Source organism: Lynx rufus, unplaced genomic scaffold, assembly GCF_022079265.1.
Source record: "Lynx rufus isolate CCGP_SWC_20201006 ecotype Redwood Valley unplaced genomic scaffold, mLynRuf1.p SCAF_7, whole genome shotgun sequence".
Classification (NCBI taxonomy): domain Eukaryota; kingdom Metazoa; phylum Chordata; class Mammalia; order Carnivora; family Felidae; genus Lynx; species Lynx rufus.
Genome location: NW_025814889.1, coordinates 34,426,385 through 34,445,700, shown reverse-complemented (window position 1 = coordinate 34,445,700; position 19,316 = coordinate 34,426,385). Strand labels below are relative to the sequence as shown.

Sequence of the window (19,316 nt, the reverse complement as noted above, 5' to 3'; positions counted from 1 at the left end):
GCTTGAAACATAGGAGTCATCCTTTAGCTTTTTTCTCTGCCTCCTGCCCTCTCCCTTCCTCCCTCCTTTCCTTTTTTCCTTCCTTTCTTTTTTAGTAAGCTCTACACCCAGCAAGGGGCTTGAACTCACCACCCTGAGATTAAGAGTCACATGCTCTACTGATTGAGTCAGCCAGGCACCTCTCCTGCCCTCTTTCTTTGTCAGCTGTTACTAACTGTCCCAATTTTGTGCTGATTCTCCCATTATCCTACAGGTCCTGCCTCAAGTTATTGCAAATATATCCTGATTTTTCTCCTTCATGTTATGTCTTCTCCATTATTCATTTTGCATGCTACAAGCCCATATTGAACTTCCTCACATTGCCCCTTACATTGGGAACCCACAGTTGCTCCCTTTCCCTTAAGGCTACTTTATAAAACTTTCATTGGTTTCTATGATTTGGTCATCACCTATTACATCTTATGTCTCTTACTGTCTTATTTGTTTATTTAATTTTATTTGAGAGAGAGAGTGTGCGAGTGTGGGAGAGGGGCAAAAGGAGAGAGAGAGAGAGAGAGAGAGAGAGAGAGAAAATCCTAAGCAGGCTCCATGCTCAGAATGGAGCCTGATGTGGGGCTCGATCCCACAAGCCCGGGATCATGACCTCAACTGAAATCAAGAGTCAGAGGCTAACCAACTGAGCCACCCAGGTGCCTTATTTATTTATTTATTTATTTATTTATTTATTTATTTATTTATTTATTTATTTTAAAGATTTTATTTGGAAATAATCTCTACGTCCAACGTGTGGCTTGAACTCACAACCTTGAAATCAAGAGTCTTGTGCTGAACTGACTGACCTAGCCAGGTGCCCCTGTGTGGTATTTTAAACAAACCATGCTTGGGACACCTGGGTGGCTCAGTTGGTTAAACGTCTGACTTCGGCTCAGGTCATGACTTCAGGGTTCGTGGGTTTGAGCCCCATGTCAGGCTCTGTACTGACATCTCAGAACCTGGAGCCTGCTTCAGATTCTGTGCCTCCCTCTTTCTGTCCCTCCCCCCCGCTCATTCTCTCTCTCCCTCTCTATCTCTTTCTCTCTCTTTCAAAAATAAATAAACTTAAAAAAATAAATAAATAAACCATGCTTATTCCTGTCTGGATTTTTTTCACTCAAACTGAGCTGCTCTGGAATGGTAGATTCCTGTGATAGTGATTACTAATGTTCACCCGTATCTTATTCTTATCTCCTTGCTAGACCCAGGGAAAAATTGCATTTAGGCAGAGCCATATGGACTAGTCCTAGCCAAAGGAATTTGAGTAGTATGATTTGTGTCACTTCTAGGCTGTAGCATTTAAGAACCAATATGCCTTTCTCCCTTGCTTTGTGGGGGTGTGTGGATGTAGGAGAGATCATATGTTCCAAATGGCATTGTTATAGTAGGGCAGAGCCACCAGCAATAAGGGTTGCTAAGTGACTACATGAAGCATGTCTTCCAGTTCCCTAAGTTAGATATGTAACATGGGAGAGAGAGAGTGGACTTTTGAGTTAAGTTGCTGAAATTTCTGGCTTCATTTATTACATAGCACAGACTAGTCTGTCCTAATTAACATGTTTCCCAAATATACATATTAGGTTAATCAAGTGTCCAGTTTGCCCAGGATTGAAAATTGGGAAGGTCCTGGACCAACTGGGATCCTAATACATACACACTTCCCCACCTATTCAAATTCCACTTGTTTATGTTATTTCCCATTAAAAAAAGTTTTATTTACTTAAAAAAAAAAATTTTTTTTTAATTTTAGAGAGTGTGTGCAAGTGGGGGAAAGGGATGGTGGGAAAGAGAGAGAGATTCTTAAGCAGGTTCCACACTGAGCATTGGATTGACACAGGGCTCTATCCCATGACCCTGGGATCATGATCTGAACCGAAATCAAGAGTCGGACGCTCAACTGACTGAGCCACACAAGCGCCCCTATTTTTCAATTGTAACAGACTCTATGCTCAACAAAACCCAGGATTTTTCACCTCCTGTGGTTGACTAAATTTGTAAGAACTCTAATGATTACATGTGCCTGTATTGGTCAGTTCTTTTTCATGCTTGAGCATAGAATTTTTTCCAACTGAGCACTGTAGGATTTGAGGAGTTTACCTGCTTTACTGTTTTTGTTTCATTTCGTTTTTGAAACTTGGTTGTTATCATTATATTATTTTCTTGTAAGCCCGAGTACAGAGTACTTATACTTAAATTTAAAAATATGCAGGCTAGGGGCGCCTGGGTGGCGCAGTCGGTTAAGCGTCCGACTTCAGCCAGGTCACGATCTCGCGGTCCGTGAGTTCGAGCCCCGCGTCAGGCTCTGGGCTGATGGCTCGGAGCCTGGAGCCTGTTTCCGATTCTGTGTCTCCCTCTCTCTCTGCCCCTCCCCCGTTCATGCTCTGTCTCTCTCTGTCCCAAAAATAAATAAACGTTGAAAAAAAAAAAAATTAAAAATATGCAGGCTAACTTTTTAGAGGAAAAAATTAAGTTCTTGTTGCTGTCTTTGCTGCTTTGCTATCCTATTTGTTATCTAAAATGTGATGTATGGTTTACTCTCATGACATGCTATTATACATAGGGTCTGCTGTAGCATCCATTGGTATAATGTGGGTAGAGTAGGGTTGGTTTCAAGTTCATAAAGCAGTTAAGGGTGAGAAGGAGAGGCTAAGGGAAGTGACCCAATTCATGACCCAAGATTTCTGTTACATTGAACGTTTTTCATTTTTTCCTGACTCATGTGCTGGTTATAGACTTTTCCATAAATAGTTAACTCTACACTTTTCCAGAACTAGCCAACTCTTTCAGTGTTAGTTTGTGCTGAGTATAGTCAACCCTGTTCTGAATTATGTATTCTGACTGGTAGAAGTCCTGCTGACTTGTGTATTTGATGTCAAATAATAATTTCTGTTATACACAATTTTGTGATTATTAATATAGAGAACTTTGATGCTGAAGTAATTAGCATGGATTTATTAATAAGACATTTCTTTCTTAGGTTAGAAAGGAGAGTAAGTTCCTGTATCTTAATTAGTTATGTGACTATCAAACACATGTAGTTGTGATACTGGTTTGTTATTCATCCAACCATTCAAACAGTAACTTCCCATTTTCCCCTCTTCCTTTCAGCCCCAGGCAACCACTATTCTACTGCATGTCTCTATGAATTTAACTATTCTAGGCATCTCATTTGAGTGCAATCAAACATTTATCCTTTTGTGTCTGATTTATTTCACTTAGCATAATGTCTTCAGGGTTCATCCATGCTGTCGCATGTGTCAGAATTTCCTTCCTTTTATTTTTAAGTAATCTCTATGCTCAACCCGGGGCTTGAACTCATGACCCTGAGATCAAGAGTTGTATGCTTTACTGACTGAGCCAGCTGGCACCCCTCATTCCTTTCTTTTTTTTTTTTTAGAAAAACTTTTTAAACTGTAAAATTTTTCTTTAATTTTTATTTTTTAGAGAGAGAGAGTGCACAAGCAGGGGAGTGGGGCAGAGGGAAAGAGAGAGGGAATCTTAAGTGGGCTCCATGCTCACCTCGGAGTCAGACATGGGGCTCAACCCCATGACCCTGGGATCATGATGTGACCTGAAATCAAGGGTCGGATGCTCTACTACCCAGGCGCGCTCGATTCCTTTTTTTAAAGCTGAATAATATTCTAATGTATGCATGTAGCATATTTTGCTTATGCATTCATCTGTTGATGGACATTTGGGTTATTTCTCCCTTTTGGCTATTGTGAATAATGCTATCAACATTGGTGTTACAAATATCTGTTTGAGTCTCTGCTTTCAGGTATTTTTTGGTATATGCTCAGGTATAGATTTGCTGGATCACATGGTAATTCTGTTTAATTTTCTGAGGAACTGCCTTACTTTTTTCCACAGTAGCTGTATCATTTTATATTCCCATCAGTAATACACAGGGGTTCCAATTTCTCCACATCCTCACCAATACTTGTTTTCTGGGTTTGTTTTTGTTTTTTGTTGTTTTTGTTTTGTTTTTTATAATAGCCATCCTAATGGATGTGAAGTGTGGTGTCTCATTGTGGTAGCTCATTTCTTTTATTGCTGAATAATATTCCATTGTATGGATATACCATAGTTTATTTCTCCATTCACCTGTTGAAGAACATTTTCATTGCTTCCAAGTTTTGACAGTTACGAATAAAACTATTTTAAACATTCATATGCAAGTTTTGTGTAGATGTAAGTTTTCACCTCATTTGGGTAAATACCAAGAAGCATGATTGCTAGATCATATGGTAAGAGTATGCTTAGTTTTGTAATAAACTACCAAGCTGTCTTCCACAGTAGTTGTATCATTTTGCATTTCCACCAGCAATGAATGGAGGTTCCCCTTTCTAAATTCTACATCTTTGCCAAACTTGCTATTATTGCTATTTAAAAAATTTTATTTTAATTTATTTGAGAGAGACAGAGTGCGTGGGGGAGAGGGACAGAAGGAGAGAGACAGAGACACAGAGAGAGAGAGAATCTCAAGCAGGCTCCATGCTTAGCACAGAGCTTGATGTACGGTTCAATCCCATAATCCTGGATCATGACTTAAGCAAAATCAAGAGTTGGATGCTTAACGGACTAATCCACCCAGGTGCCCTATCATTGCTATTTTTGATTATAGCTACCCTGGTGGGTATGAAGTGGTATCTCACTAAGGTTTTATTTTCTCTCATTTTTTTTTTAAAGTTTTTTTTTTTTTTTTAAGTTTATCTTGAGAGAGAGAGAGAGAGAGAGAAGCAGAGGGAGAGAGAGAGAATCCCAAACAGGCTCTGCACTGTCAGCACGGAGCCCAGTGTGGGGCTCAAACTCATGAACCATGAGATCTTGACCTGAGCTGACATCAAGAGTCAAATGCTTAACCAACTGAGCCACCCAGGTGTCCCTCCCTATGACTTTAATTTGCATTTCCCTAATTGCTAATGATGTTGAACATCTTTTCATGTGTTTATTGGTCATTTGTATATCTTTAGAGAAATGTCTGTTAATATCCTTTGCCCATTTTTTGATTGGGTTATTTGTCTCTGTGTTATTGAGTTGCAAGGATTCTATATATATTTTAGATACCAGACCCTTATCAGATATATGATTTCCAGATATTTTCTTCCATTCTGTGGTTTGTATTGATAGTGTACTTTTTTGTAATGTTTATTTTTAAGAGAGTATGTGTGTCCACGAATGGGGGAGGGGCAGAGAGAGAGAGGTAGAGAGAGAATCCCAAGCAGGTTCCATGCTGAGTGTGGAGCCTGACCTCATAACCCTGAGATCATGACCTGAGCTGAAATCAAGAGTTGGACACTCAACCAACTGACCGACCTAGGCGCCATGGTATTATACTTTGATATACAAAAGTGTGTAATTTTTATGAAGACCAGTTTATCTGTGTTTGATATGTTTTTAGTGTCTAAGGAATCATTCCATAATCCAGGGCTGTGCACATTTTCACCTACGTTTTCTTTTAAGAGTTCTATAGTTTTGGGGCACCTGGGTGTCTTAGTTGGCTAAGTGTTGGACTTCAACTCAGGTCATGATCTCAGGGTTGTGGAGTCAAGATCATGACCTGAGATGAAGTACTATGCTTAACCGATTGAGCCATCCAGGAGTCCCTGAAGGGTTTTTTTGTTGTTTTTTTTTTAATGTTTATTTATTTTTGAGAGAGAGAGATTGCCAGGGAGGGGCAGAGAGAGAGGGAAACAGTCTCTGTGCTGTCAGTGAAGAGCCCATTGCAGGGCTCAAACCCACAAACTGTGAGATCATGACCTGAGCTAAAGTCGAATGCTCAAATGACTGACCCATCCAGGCACCTGATAGTTTTAGCTTTTAAATTTAGATCTTTGATGGATGCCTGGCTGGCTTGGTTGGTGGAGGGTGTGACTCTTGATCTTGGGGTTATGGGTTTGAGTCCTACGTGGTGTGTAGAGATTATTTTAAAAAAAATTAAAATCTTCAAAACAATTTAGATCTTTTATCCGTTTTGAATTAATTTTTGTATTTGCTGTGAAGTAGGGGTACAGATTCATTATTTTGCATGGGAAAATCTAGTTTTCCCAGCACTATTTGTTGAAAAGGTTCTTCTTCTGTTGAATGGTCTTCGTACCCTTCTCAAAAATCAGTTGACCTTAAATATATGTATTTATTTCTGGACCCTTAATTAGGTTCCATTGCTCTATTTGTCCTTATTCCATAACCACCCTATCTTGATTACTGTAGCTTTATTTATAGTAAGTTTTGAAATTGTGAAGTTTGAGTCCTCCAACTTCATTCTTTTTCCAAATTGCTTGGACTATTTTGTGTCTGTTGCAATTCTCTATGAATTTTAGGATTGTCTTGTCCATTTCTGGAAAAAGGGAAGTTGGAAATTTGTTTTTAAGATTTTATTTTTAAATAATCTCTATACCCAGAATGGGGCTCAAACTTACAACCTTCAAGGTTGAGTCACATGCTGTACTGACTGAACCTGCCGGGCACCCTGCAGTTGGAATTTTGATAGGGATTGCATTGAATCTGTGGATCAATTTGGAGACTGTTGCCATCTCAAATCAACTTTTTTAAGACAGATTTTCATAATCCCATCCCAAATTTTGACTCACAGTTCATTATTTCGGGAGATGTGTACTCTTTTATTCTTTTCTCCACTTTTCTATCAGGAACAGATATTTGATCCTGAAACCAGACTTTGAGTGGGTGCGTGGTGAAGTTTCCCTGCATTCTTCTCTTTCAAATCTGTCCTCTCTCAAATCTGTTTCCCAGTGTGCAGGATACCTGGGGGTATGGAAACACTAGAGCCTGAAAACTACCATTGTGATTGGCTATTTTGTACTTTTATTTTTTTTAAACATTCATAATTGAAGTATTTTCATTTTGTATACAATGAGTCAGCATGAAGGTAGGTATCTTGGATATCTACAGTTAAGGTAGGTCTCTTGGATGACCCATTGAAGGAAGTTCACTTAATCCAACTTAATGAAGCCTATATCCTTTCATACTGATGGAAGCACTGGGGCATATAATTGAGGCCATATTTCTGGATCAGACCACATGGGTTTGAGCAGATGTGGCAAGAATAAGAACCTTAGCCAAATTTCCTTGGATGGCTCCAGTAGAGCCGCTGGTGACCCATCTTGCTCTCTCAGATGCAACGAGGCAAAAGTTTATTTTGTGCTTCTAAAAATCTGTCTAGTATGGTATCATTTGGGGTATTTGTTTTTGCTATTGAGTAAATAATTGAACCATGTTCTCAATATATTTAGCAGATGTTTTTAATTTGATTATATGAGTTTTTAAGAGCAGTATTTGTCAAGACTAATTGCCTGAATGCTTTTGAAGAAAAGATCATGGCATGCCTGGCTGGCTCAGTTGGTAGAGCATGCGACTCTTGATCTCAGGGTTGTAAGTTCCAGCCCCACGTTGGATGTAGAGATTACTTAAAAAAAAAAAAAAAAAGATCTTGAGTGCATAGCTGGCTTAGTTAAGCATCCAACTCTTGATTTCGGCTCAGGTCATGATCTCACTGTGGAATCAAGCTCTGCATTGGGCTCTGCACTGACAGCATGGAGCCTGCTCGGGAGTCTCTTTCTCTGCCCTGCCCCCAGCATGCAAGCACTCTCTCTCTCAAAGAAATAAACCAAAAAAAAAAAAAAGAAAGAAAGAAAGAAAGAAAAAAAATCTTTATTTTAAATCTTTTTTTTTAAATTTTTTTAAAATTTATTTTGAGATAGAGTGTGTGAGTGGAGGGTGGGGGAGAGAGAGAGAGAGACAGAGAGAGAGAGAGAGAGAGAGAGAGAGAGAGAATGAATGAGAATCCCAAGCAGGCTCTGCACTGTCAGCACAGAGCCCAGTGTGGGGCTCAGACTCATGAACTGTGAAATCATGACCTGAACTGAAGTCAGATGCTTAACCAATGGAGCCACCCAGATGCTGCCCCACACCCCCAAAAAAGTCTTTAAAAAGAAAATCATGAGCCTTTACCCTGGACCCACCAGATGTTCCATGATGGGGCTTAATAATCTTCTTTTTTTTTACATTTATTTATTTTTGAGAGACAGAGTGAAACAGAGTGTGAGCAAGGGAGGGGCAGAGAAAGAAGGAGATACAGAATCTGAAGCAGCCTCCAGGCTGAGCAAGTGGTCAGCACAGAGCCTGACATGGGGCTCAAACCCACGAGCCGTGAGATCATGACCTGAGCCGAAGTCAGAGGCCCAACCGACTGAGCCACCCAGGTGCCCTGAGAATCTGTATTTTTAATATATTCACTCAGTAATTTTAATGTGTGTCCAGTTTGGGGGCCCACAGATTTAGAAAGTATTTTGCTCTGCCCATACAACTCTTCTAAACTTGTTGACCTGATACTCATTTTGAAAGCCCTGAGTGTATTTCAGGGCTGGAATATGATGATTGCTGACTCACTTGACTCTTCGTTTGACACTGAAGTGGGTGGGATTTGGTGTGCTAAAGTCTGTTTATCTTTGAAATATTTTTCTCTGGGTTTGTAGTGGAGGATTTATACTGCATTGCTGCTACTGCATAGCTCTATGCTTTTGAAAGTCTGGGTTGGGGGGGGTTGATTAAATGAAAATCACTGAATCTGTCTGTGTCATTGGTTAGCTAAATAAATAGCCTTTTGTGTCCTGATGGCAGTAGACTTTTTCTGGTTTAGGTTTTCCACATGACTTATTATCAAGTATGACAACTTGTCGTGTGTAATCAGCATCACATTAGTCTCATGAGAATAGACACTCCTTTAATCAGCTGCTTTTCTTTAATCTGGCAGGTGAGGCATATGGTAACCAAGACATTATTGTCTTTTACTTTGTGGCATGGTGGTAGTATTGGTGGTGGTGTGATTGGGTATGTGGGTGTGTGTATGTTTTAGGTATGTAGATTTTCCAAAAGGAAGCAGATGGCAGATAAAACATTCATGTATTCCTTATTTTTCACTGTACATAAAAAATTATCATGTTTTAGAATTCAGTAATAATTTTACTTGTCAGATGTACGTTCTTAAAGATTTTTATTTTTAAGTAATCTCTGCACCTATTGTGGGGCTTGAACTCACAACCCTGAGATCAAGAGTCACATGCTCCATGGACTGAGCCAGCCACGTACCCCCAAAAGATCTACTTGCTAATGTTGTTTTTATATGATTTATTTTAGGGTGAATCTTTTCAATTTCTCTAAGTCCCATATTTATATAATGAGGAAGATGGATTAGATGGCCTTTATTTTACAGATCCTTTCAAATCTAAAATTAAATAATTCAAGCATTGACTAAACCTCTTCATAAACATGGAGATAATAGTTGAGGTCTTATTGTTTTTTTTAAGTTTATTTACTTATTTTGAGAGACAGAGCAAGCGAGCATGTGCACAAGTAGGGGAGGGGCAGAGAAAGGGAGAGAGAATCCCAAGCTGGCTCCAAGCTATCAGCGAGGAGCACATTGTAGGGCTCAAGCCCATGAACTGTGAGATCATGACTTGAGCTGAAATCAAGAGTCAGACGCTCAACTGACAGCTACCTAGGCACCCCAAGGTCTTATTCTTTCCATTCCTCTTTCATAATGTTGTCTTATCATAATTCTATCACCATAAATAAATGGCTCTGTACTCTTACTGTCTTACATAAAATGACTTTCAAAACATGTTTTTATTTTTATTTTTTTTTTTAATTTTTTTTTCAACGTTTATTCATTTTTGGGACAGAGAGAGACAGAGCATGAACGGGGGAGGGGCAGAGAGAGAGGGAGACACAGAATCAGAAACAGGCTCCAGGCTCTGAGCCATCAGCCCAGAGCCTGACGCGGGGCTCGAACTCCCGGACCGCGAGATCGTGACCTGGCTGAAGTCGGACGCTTAACCGACTGCGCCACCCAGGCGCCCCTCAAAACATGTTTTTAATGTTTATTTATTTTTGAGAGAGATAGAGTGTGAGTCGGGGAGGGGTGGGGGGTGAGGGGGACACAGAATCCAAAGCAAGCTCTAGGCTCTGAGCTGTCAGCACAGAGCCTAGTGAAGGGGGAGGGGGAGCCTTGAACCCACAAACTGTGAGATCATGACTTGAGCCGAAGTTGGTTGCTTAACTGACTGAGCTACCCAGGCAACCCAAAACGACTTCTCCTTTCATTTCTTTTTTGTCATTTGAGCTAGCCTTAAAATATACTGATAACTTTTTAAATTCCTGTAATTTACTGATTTGTTTTTAAGTTTTTACTTATTTATTTTGAAAGAGCAGGGGAGGGGCAGAGAGAGGGAGAAGGAGAGAATCCCCATGCGGGGCTCGATCTCACAACTGTGAGATCATGACCTGAGCTGAAAGCAAGAGTCGGACACTTAGCCAACTGAGCCACCCAGTCACCCCTAAATTTCTGTAATTTAAAAATAACTTTAATTTTTGTTTAATTTTGTTTTTCCTTTTTTTTTTTTATAAAGATTATTTATTTTGAGGCAGAGAGCAAGATCAGGGGAGGGGCAGAGAGAGAGAGGGAGAGAGGGAATCCCAAGCAGGCTCCAAACTGTCAGCACAGAGCCCTACGTGGGGCCTGATCTCATGAACCGTGAGACTATGACCTGAGCCGAAATCAGGGGTTGGACGCTTAACCAACTGAGCCACCTATGTGCCACTTTGTTTTATTTTTTTGTAAGCGTCTTCTCTTGCCAACAATGTTGTCATTTATACACATGAGCCACCCAGGTGCCTCTATTATAACTTTTATTAAATGTTGAGAGCTTGCTGAGCACCAGACATTTTGCACACAGCATTTTTTAAAAAAATTTTTTTTTTCAACGTTTTTATTTGTTTTTGGGACAGAGAGAGACAGAGCATGAACGGGGGAGGGGCAGAGAGAGGGAGACACAGAATCGGAAACAGGCTCCAGGCTCTGAGCCATCAGCCCAGAGCCTGACGCGGGGCTCGAACTCACGGACCGCGAGATCGTGACCTGGCTGAAGTCGGACGCTTAACCGACTGCGCCACCCAGGCGCCCCGCACACAGCATTTTTAAAAAAAGTTTTATTTAGGGGTGCCTGGGTGGCTCAGTCAGTTGGGCATCTGATTTCGGCTCAGGTCATGATCTTGCGGTCTCTGGGTTCAAACCCCACATCAGGCTCTGAGCTGTCAGCACAGAGCCTGCTTCAGATTCTGTCTGTCTGTCTCCCTCTCTCTGCCCCTCCCCCTGCTCATGCTCTCTTTCTCAAAAATAAACATTAAAAAGAAATTTAAAAAAAAACAAAGCTTATTTATATTTAGAGAGCCCACATAAGCAGGGGAGGGGCAGAGAGAGAAGCCCAAGCACTGACTCTGCTAGTGCAGAGCCCAACTTAGGTCTTGATCCCATGAACTGTGAGCTCATGACCTGAGCCGGGATCAAGAGTCGGACGCTGAACCAACTGAGCCACCCAGGTGCCCCTTATTTGAGATTGACAAATCTACGACTAAGGGAGTATCTCAAATAGTTTGTAATGTGGTCAGAATGGTAATAAACTATAAACTCATTGAACAGTATAAGAAAATATGTACTTAAGTGTTAAACTATGTGGCACAGACGAAACTATATAAATGTGCAAATGTCAGCGATGCAGTAGTAATCATTGAACAAGATGTTGTAGAGAAGTACAGAGGCTTAAATTGGTCCTTGACAGAATTTGAGTAATCCGGAAGAAGGAGGGCAGTCTGGGTTAGGTAGAAATGTAGCACGTTATGTCCTTTTTGTTAGTGAAGAAATTGGCAGTTGAGTTCATACTGAGTAGGAGCAGGAATAAATTTTTTTTAAATGTTTATTTGTTTTGAGAGAGAGAGAGAGAGAGAGAGAGAGAGAGAGCTGGGGAGGGAAAGAGAGAGGGAGAGAAAGAATCCCAAGCAGGCTGTGTTATCAGTGCAGGTAATAAATGGCAAATCCATCTTTCTAAAACTTGTCAATGGTAGAAAATAGTGATAGAAACAATTGAAAATGTCCTGGAAATATATCTATAATATATTCTGAATGGGAGGTGTGGGGTGTCATATTTGGATTCAGTGCTTTAGACAAAATGATAAGGCTCTGCTCCAAATACCCGAGTCAGGAGAAATTAGTAAATTGTAAAGCATCTGGTGTAATTTTCTCCTTCAGAGCTCTTCCCCTTTGTCTCCATTCTGTGTCACAGACCAAGACCTTCTTTTCCTTTTACTGCATGATAATACCTTGTAGGCAGTACTTTTGGTATATTCATAGTTAAGTTGGAGGCTTGTATTCTCTTTGGAAGATAATGGGCCTTCTTTTGGGCTGTAGTTTGCATGAAGATGTGAAGATAAAGGACCACGAATATCAATGTTAGAAGGCATTTATCACTTATTTACACAACTTTTTGGGTTTCCTTTTGTATTATTATGTCAAAAAGGTTTCTGAGATATTTCCTTCCTAGCTTCCCAACCAGAAGATGAGGAGGACACAGCCCAGATTAATGATTTTATATTCATACTGACCTGAGTTCAATTAACAGCTCCTCCATCATGGGTGGTCTAACCTACCCAAGCCTCAATTTCCTCATCTTTAAATTTAAATATCTTCTAGACCAGTAGCCTTGATAATGACCTTTGATTTGTATTTTCTAAGTTAAATAGTTAAAATACTACCCATATTCTAATGGCTTCTCTCTCTCTCTCTCTCTCTCTCTTTCTCTCTCTCTCCCTCTCTCTCTCTCTCTCTCGTAGCTTCACAATCTCTGGATCAAGAAGTTTTATTAAAAATTAAAACTGAAATTGAAGAAGAGCTAGAATCCCTGGACAAGGAAATTTCTGAAGGTCTGTTTATTCTTATTTTCCTAGTTAATTAGTAGACTCAGTTTGGTGTGGTTGATTTACTGTTGGTTTGATATTTTACAGTAGAACATTGTAAACAGTACAGAATTGCATTGGAATAGAATTATAAGGGTGAAACTAGAAGGTATCCTTTTTCTTTCCTGGAGGATAGGTTTATAAATGTTTTCCAAACCATACCTGACAGCCTTTTCTGTTGTTAACTAATAGAGTAAACAGTCATTTAATGTAGTTTGATTTGTATTTGGTATTTTTATAGTTAATAACAACATTAAAGGGGAAAATGTAAGTAAGTTGCTTCTATGTTTGCATGTATGTATGCTATAGATAGTTGTAATAGTAATATGCATATAATTTTGTAGCCACATATCTTGTACTTAATATTATACCATAAACTTTAAAAATAGTTATTCTGGTTACCTGGCTGGCTTGGTAGAGCATTTGACTTTTTTTTTTTTCTTAAGTTTTTTTTTAAGTTTTTAAATTTATTTTTGACAGTGAGAGCCAGCGTGAGCTGGGGAGGGGCAGAGAGAGAGGGAGACACAGAATCTGAAGCAGGCTCCAGGTTTGAGCTGTCAGCACAGAGCCCAATGCGGGGCTTGAACTCACGAACCATGAGATCATGACCTGGGCCAAAGTTGGACGCTTAACCAACTGAACCACCCAGGTGCCCCTAGAGCATTTGACTCTTGATCTCAGGGTTGTGAGTTCAAGCCCCATGTTGGGTGTAGAGCTTACTTAAAAAAAAAAAAAATAGGGGCGCCTGGGTGGCTCAGTCAGTTGAGCATCTGACTTCAGCTCAGGTCATGATCTCACAGTCTGTGAGTTCAAGCCCCGCGTCAGGCTCTGTGCTGACAGCTCAGAGCCTAGAGCCTGCTTCGGATTCTGTGTCTCCCTCTCTTTCTGCCCCTCCCTTGCTCATGCTCTGTCTCTCTCTGTCTCAAAAATAAATAAAAACATTGAAAAAATAATAATAATAAAATAAAATACTTAAAAAACCAGTTATTCTACTAATTGCATGAAATTCCATACATTGAATGAATATTTAGCTAATCATTTCCTTATAATTGAAGGAACATTTGGGTTTTTTCTTAATTTGCTTTCCATAATTAATTGCATTGAACATCTTGCCCAATGATTTTTTGGTACAGTTTTATATTAAGTTTACCCATATATTTAAATGTTAAAATTAGTAAATTGTAAAGATCTGGTCCAATTTTCTCTTTCAGAGCTCTTCCCCTCTGTCTCCATTCTGTACCACAGACTAAGACCTTCTTTTCCTTTTACTGCATGATAATAGCTTATAGGCAGTACTTTTGGTATGGGTATATTTAAATGTACCCATGTAAAATGTACAGTTCAGGAGTGCCTGGCTGGCTCAGTCGGTGGAGTGTGCGATTCTTGATCTTGGAGTTGTGAGTTCGAACCCCATGTCAGATATAAAGATTACTTAAAAATAAAATCTTTAAAAAATAAAATAAGATGGGGACACCTGGGTGGCTCAGTTTGTTGAGTGTCTGACTTCAGCTCAGGTCACGATCTCACGGTTTGTGAGTTCAAGCCCCATGTCGGGCTCAGTGCTGACAGCGTGGAGCTTGGAGCCTGCTTCGGATTCTGTGTCTCCCGCTCTCTCTGCCCCTCACCTACTTGCTCTCTGTCTCTCTCTCCTTCAAATATAAACATTAAAGAAAATTATTTTTTTACTCTTAAAAAAAATGTACAGTTCAGTGGGTTTTAATATATTCATAGAATTATATAATCATTACCACAATCAAAATAGAACATTTTTCACATCCCAAAAAGAAACACTGTACCTATTAATGGTCACTTCCCATTTCTGCTCTCACCAGTCCTTGCCCTCATCCCTGCCCATGGCAAGCACTGATTTGCTTTCTGTCTCTATATTTGTTTGCCTATTATGGATATACACATAAATGGAATCATACACTATTTAGTCTTTTGTGGCTGGCTTCTTTCACTTAGCATAGTGTTTTCAAGGCTTATCCATGTGGTAGCATGTAACAGTACTTCATTCCATTTTACAGTGTGTGAAGATACCACATTTTGTTTATCCATTCATCAGTTGATGGACATTTAGGTTGTTTCTACTTTTATATATTATGTATAATGCTGCTGTGAGTATTCTTGGACAAGTTTTTATGTGGATGTATATTGCCCAGTAATTTTTAACAAGAAAAATTATTATAAATCATGTTTATAAATTGGTTCCCTGTTAGTTGAAAGATAAATTTATGAACTAGTTCTCTGTTAGAGAAAGAATATGAATAGAAATTCAAATATTCCAGAAACTTTTTTTTTTAATTTTTAAAGTTTATTTATTTTGAGAGAGAAAGAGCACAAGCAGGGTAGGGGTGAAGAGAGGAGAAAGGAGAGAGAGGAGAGAGAGAATCCCAAGCAGGCCCAGTGCTGTCAGCACAGCCCGATACGGAGCTTGAATCCAGGAGCCACAAGACCAGGACCTAAGCCAAAAAGATAGACGCTTAACCGACTGAGCCACTCAGGCACCCCCAAATATTCCAGAAACTTAATTTTAGTCTTTTTATTTTCCTTTACCAACATTTTTGAATGGTTAAAGTTCCAAAACAATATTAAGCCTTTGTCCACTTCTGGTAACAAGTGCTTATGCATGGTAAAATAGGCAGAAGGCAGAAAGGAAGAAAACAACAAAGTTACATGCATTCACTTACCGAAGCCCCATATTATCCTAGACCAATTATTAAAATGGATGCTCTCAAGTTTGGTCACACACCAGAATTATTGGGAACTTTGCAGCCATTTACATCTTCCATGAAGGCAAGTACTTCATAAAGAAGTATGTAGTTTAGTAAAATTTGCCGCCTTCTGGGTGCAAGCCTTAGATTAATGCAGTGAATACATTATGGAGGTTATTAGTAACTTTTGGGAATGGGTGCTAGCTGCTTGCTTTCCTGGGTTTTCTGCTCTGTATCCCATTTGTACCTTGGAGCAACAATAATTCTGCTTGTTCTTCCTCTAGTTATTAGAGTATGGCAGTATAACATGGAAACCGATGAGAAGCTAGTAGTTTGAGCTGAGGAGAGAGAAGCTGTGATTGCTTCTTTTATGTGCAACTCGTGTACTTGTATCACTTGCATAGTTTTAAAATTTATCCACATGCAGGAATATTGAGTTTGAAAGTTCATTTTAACAAGGAAATGAAGGCCGCCTGGTGGTTCAGTGGAGCCTGCTTAAGATTTTCTCTCTCTTTTTCTCTCTTCCTCTGCCCCTCTCTTGCTCGCGTGCACGTGCTGTCTCTTTCTCTCAAAAAAAAAAAAAAAAAAAACCCAAAAGGGAATTTAAGTTCTAGAATTGTTGAATCACTGTATTGTATACCTGAAACTAATATAACTCTGTATGTTAACTCTACTGGAATTAAAATAAAAAACTTTGAAAAAAAGGAATGAGGAGCACCAGGTAGTACAGTAGGTTAAGCTTTCGATTTCAGCTCAAGGCATGATCTCATGGTTCATGAGTTTGAGCCCCAGATTGGGCTCTCTCCTGTCAGTGCAGAGCCTGCTTCGGATCCTCTGTCTCCCCCACTCTCTCTCTACCTCCCTTGTGCTCTTGCTCTCTCTCAAGAATAAATAAACGTTAAAAATAATAATAAAAAATTAAAAAAGGGATGAAAGTAATTGACTCATCCTGTAAGGTAGAGTAAGCTGATTAGAGTCTGATTTAAGAAGTGCCACATTTTGGGGCGCCTGGGTAGTTCAGTTGGCTGGGTGACTGACTTTTCAGCTCAGGTCATGATGTCATGGTTTGTGAGTTGGGGCCTCACATTGGCCTCTGGAGCCCCACACCAGGGGCTTGAGATTCTCTCTCTCCTTCTCTCTTTGCCCACCACCCCCATCCCCATGTGCCCTCTCTCTCTCAAAATAAATAAACTTAAAAAAAAAATAGGTGCCACATTTATAAAGGTAAAAACAAAATCTTAAAAACAACATATAAGGTGAGGGGCACCTGGGTGGCTCAGTCGGGTAAGCATCTGACTTCAGCTCAGGTCATGATCTCACAGCTTGTGAGTTTGAGCCCCACATCAGGCTCTATGCTCATAGCTCAGAGCCTGGAGCCTCCTTCGGTTTCTGTGTCTCCCTCTCTCTCTCTCTCTCTGCCCCTTCCCCACTCATGCTCTGTCTCCCTCTGTCTCTCAAAAATAAAGAAACATTAAAAAAACAAACAAACATACAAAGTGGGATGATAGAGCTAGGAGTTGCCTTTCATTTATCATTCTTACTTGAAATTGGTATGTAGTAACATACTAAATTGGCTTGTGTATTTTAGCATGTCAGTTTAGTCTTTTTTTTCTCCTAAAACTAAGATTTTCCATAAAAATCTTTCCTTTAAAATTTTTTTAAATGTTTATTTATCTTGAGAGAGAGAGCATGAGCGAGCGAGCAAGCAAGCAGAGAAGGGGGAGAGAGGGAGAGAGAAAATCCCAAGCAGGCTCCGTGCTGTCAGCGCAGAGCCTGACTCAGTGCTTGATGTTATGAACTGTGAGATCATGACCTGAGCTGAGATCAAGAGTTGGATGTTTGACTGAGCCACCCAGGTACCCCCGCTGTAGCACAACTTTTGATATTATGTATTAAAATTGATTTTTCTTTTACCCTGTCTTCAGCCTTTACCAGCACAGGCTTTGACCGTCATACTTCTCCCGTGTTCAGCCCTGCTAACCCAGAAAGCTCAGTGGAAGACTGCTTGGCTCATCTTGGAGAAAAAGTATCGCAGGAACTGAAAGAGCCTCTACAAAAGGCATTGCAGATGCTCCTCAGCCAGTGAGTTACCCTTGCTGAGGGGGAAGGTGGTTCTCTAAGTAGTCTCTGGATCTCTCAGGCAGCACTGGATTGGTTAAGGCTTTGTTTTAGATGAACAGTGTCCCTTCTTCTACTTTTCTTCACTTTTTCTTTCTTTTGCTTTCCTAAAGCATCTCTGTGTTTTGAGTGACAACTTTTACATCAAAGTGGTAATTTAACTGTTCCAGCATGGGACAGTTGATTGATCATTTGTGTTTCCTTGTTGACCTGTCAGGTTTCAACAAATGCTTTAACTGCTTTGTAAATATAAATATAAGCTATTTCACTTGTCCTGACCACTTTTTACTACCATTCTGTCTAGAGGCCAACATAAATGTAAGGGTTAGGGCTTTATGCATTGTAATATGGGGTTAGCATCATATCAGTATTTTAGGTATCCCAAATGTGGCTAAACTTTGGGCTTGTCCATGGAACTACTGCCACGTTTTTATAGTGGGAACTTCTCTACTATGGTTTTGATCATTAAAGCTAAAGGCAAGAAGTTCCTAGTGAAAGTATATTAAAATAGAACCAAGTCATTTATTGTAAATCTCAAAATTTCTTTTCCTCTAATTCTTGCTGAGAATCATTAAGGAATTGGTATGAATTAGAAAAAATTTGTTTTAGTGAAGAATGATATCTAAAACAGGATGAAGACTGGTTTCTTCACTAAAAGGGTCAAAATTCAGATGCTAAATTACTGTTATAAGGTAATTCCTTATTTTCATGTAGGCAAACGTTGTGTGTTACTGTTTATTAGAAGGAAGCACTTTGCATTTAAGGAAAATTCAGTTTGTTTCTGCATATTCTGGTGACATGAGCAAATGTAAAAATCCAAATTACGTGTAGGACACTGAAATGAAAATCATGTTTGGATTTTCTTAATTTTATATAAATGTGAAGAGAAGATTATGGGTGTCAGAAAATAGATAGGAAATTTAGATGGACAGCAGTAGCTTTTAGAGTGTTCTGTGGAGCCTTTAGGGGCCCTGAGAAGGTAAGGGATGGGGTGAGTGGGTGGAACTTGTTAGGCCTTCTCCTGCTTCTTAAACCAGAATAGCTATCTTTTCATGTATTTTATGTATCAAGGGTTAATGTAAGATTTGAAGAAACCTACTGTTTTGCCAAAAACAAAACAATTTTTAGAAGCTATTGGGATGTGGAGTAAAATAACTGAGTAGTAGAAGGGAAAACATTGTATTTCTAGCTTGGATATAAACTATTAGTGGCTTTAAGAAAACCATTTCTTTCTACGTCTAAATTTCCCCACCTATTAATTTCAACTTTACTGGGATATTATAAACACTCTGAAGAACAATGTTATATAGGTAAAGTATTTTTTTTTTGGCATCCTTTTCATAATCTAGAGGAAATACTGATATCTTCTCACTGCAAAGTAGATTATATTTTAAAATACACATTTAGGTGAATACTTGGTGATTTTTTTCACCCAAACCCTGAATACTGAAATAATTATTTATTTGTTTGTTTTAAGATTTTATTTTTAAGTAATCTCTACACCCAATCTGGGGCTCTAACTCACAACCCTGAGATAAAGAGTTACATGTTCCACTGATTGAGCCAGCCAGGCGCCCTTGACATAATTATTTTTTAAATCGGTACCTCTGGTACCAATCAGAGTCTGGCTTCTTTATGAATAAATTT

The 19,316-nt window shown here is 39.4% G+C and overlaps 1 protein-coding gene and 1 pseudogene across 7 annotated transcripts in view; one reads left to right on the top strand and one right to left on the bottom strand.

Moving 5' to 3' along the window:
* Positions 1-19,316, top strand: part of BCL2L13 (BCL2 like 13) — an 89,018-nt gene that overhangs the window by 22,906 nt on the left and 46,796 nt on the right. For 4 of the 7 annotated variants that reach the window (XM_047065118.1, XM_047065124.1, XM_047065119.1 and 1 more), the window contains exons 3-4: positions 12,715-12,804; positions 17,477-17,633. In XM_047065118.1, coding sequence (XP_046921074.1) covers positions 12,715-12,804; positions 17,477-17,633 — 247 coding nt within the window. Of the gene's footprint in view, positions 1-12,714; positions 12,805-17,476; positions 17,634-19,316 lie in introns of those variants that run through there. The other 3 variants (XM_047065123.1, XM_047065121.1, XM_047065122.1) reach the window with 2 other exon arrangements.
* Positions 6,984-7,153, bottom strand: LOC124501146 (40S ribosomal protein S29-like; annotated as a pseudogene).